We start from the raw sequence: 1,710 nt of genomic DNA, 5'->3' as shown, positions 1-1,710 counted from the left end.
ACACACACCACACTCCACCACACACACACCATACACACTCACACAGTCACACACACTCACACACACACACACAACACAGTCACACACACACGCACTCACACACACACCACACACACCACACAGCACACACACACACACCACACAGTCACACACACACAGTCACACACACACAATCACAGTCACACACACTCACCGAAGGCGGCCAGCTCGGGCTCCTTCTTCCACTTGCCCAGCGAGGCGGGCGGGTTGGGCCAGGTCACCGTCGTGTGCAGCAGCAGGTCCCCCATGCTCAGGTCGGCCACCTGCGGACCAGACACGTCAGCTCGCCGGGCGGAGCCGCAGACACGTGACTGCCACGCCTACTTCACGGGAGCACTGTCTCCAACACGTGTGCTCGTTTCCCCTCTCCCCGCGTGTCCCCCAGAGCTTCAACAATAAAGCGGCAAAAAGGGGCCCATCGGCCCTAAGATTCCCCAGCAGCAGACCTGCCAAGGGGCCCCGCAGCACGGAGACCAGCCTGGCCGTGCGGCTCAGTGGTTGTGTCGACCGTGAACCCACCTCCTCTCCATCCGGTGGCGAGATCAGCTGTGGCTGCTCTGTGGAGCCCGGCCCTCCCCTCCCCTAGGAGGACCAGGAAATGGAGGGAGCTCACCCGCCCGCTTGCTGCCGGAGCCCCTGCCTGCTCCCACCCACTCGCCCCGGGGGTGTCTTTCCTCTTCCCCTGGGGGGGGGAGGGGACTGAGCGTCATCACGTTGGTCTGTGGCAATTTTGGCAGCCTCGTGCACAGGGCTCTGTGCTCCTGGTGCTGAGGGAGACCCCACTCTGCATACACGTCGCTTTTCACACAACCTCAGCCCACGAGGCTCCTTCAAACGGCACCGCGTCTCCTGGCTCCTCGCCGCGACGATTTCCCACTCGATCGTCTGAATTCCACCTGAGCCCTGCTTCCCTGTGACCTCCGACAACCAAATCATATTCATCTTTTCCCAAATTCTCTGCAACCCACTATCCACTGCCTTCTAGTCTTCGGTATGAATGGCCCTTTGCTCTCAGGATCGTTAAAATCCAAAATTAACCTGGCATGTCATGAAAAGTGTAACAAAATATAATAAAAAGTCTTTTTTCCCATAACCCAATAAAAGTCACTTCTGTCACAATGAAATAATCAGCAATGCAGAGCAGGGAAGAGTCGCAGGATCGAAAACGTCTGCAGAAGCAGTCACAGCACGAAATAAACGAGGACAAGAAAGCCCCAACGACAGGGCTTCAGGGAGTCACGGCCCATCCACACGGAAATGCCACACAGTAACTTCAACAAGTCTCGGGAATCATTTAGAAGAACATGAACATTCTGTTCAACATAAAGTATCACCATGCAAGACCCTTTCAGAATATAATTATTCAAGGAACACGTTGGTAGGTTTTCATCAAAATAAACACCGAACGTTGCGAACATGTATTGCTCTTCTCGCCTTTCTCTGTATTTCACCTTTTTCTTTAACGAGCGGATGTCTTTCTCGTTACAGAGTTTTACAAGGACATGAGGACGAGACCCGGAGCGGCTAACCCCTCTCCTCCGCCCGGTGGGTGAGAGGACCCGCGGAGCAGATGGAGGCGGTCCCCACGCTCTCCTGCCAGCGTCACGCGGAGAAGCTATGCGGTGTCTCCTGGAGAGGAGGGCCCGAAGAAGCCAGCACACGCTGGGCCCA

The 1,710-nt window shown here is 55.9% G+C and overlaps 1 protein-coding gene across 1 annotated transcript in view; it reads right to left on the bottom strand.

The window, feature by feature from the left end:
- TIAM1 (T-cell lymphoma invasion and metastasis 1) overlaps nt 1–1,710 on the bottom strand; it is a 72,855-nt gene that overhangs the window by 6,893 nt on the left and 64,252 nt on the right. Inside the window, exon 18 of the mRNA XM_015565533.1 lies at nt 194–302. Within this exon, the coding sequence (XP_015421019.1) occupies nt 194–302 (109 nt within the window). The remainder of the gene's footprint in view (nt 1–193; nt 303–1,710) is intronic.

This window comes from Myotis davidii, unplaced genomic scaffold, assembly GCF_000327345.1.
Source record: "Myotis davidii unplaced genomic scaffold, ASM32734v1 scaffold436, whole genome shotgun sequence".
Lineage (NCBI taxonomy): Eukaryota > Metazoa > Chordata > Mammalia > Chiroptera > Vespertilionidae > Myotis > Myotis davidii.
This window is presented reverse-complemented; position numbering and strand designations above follow the sequence as displayed.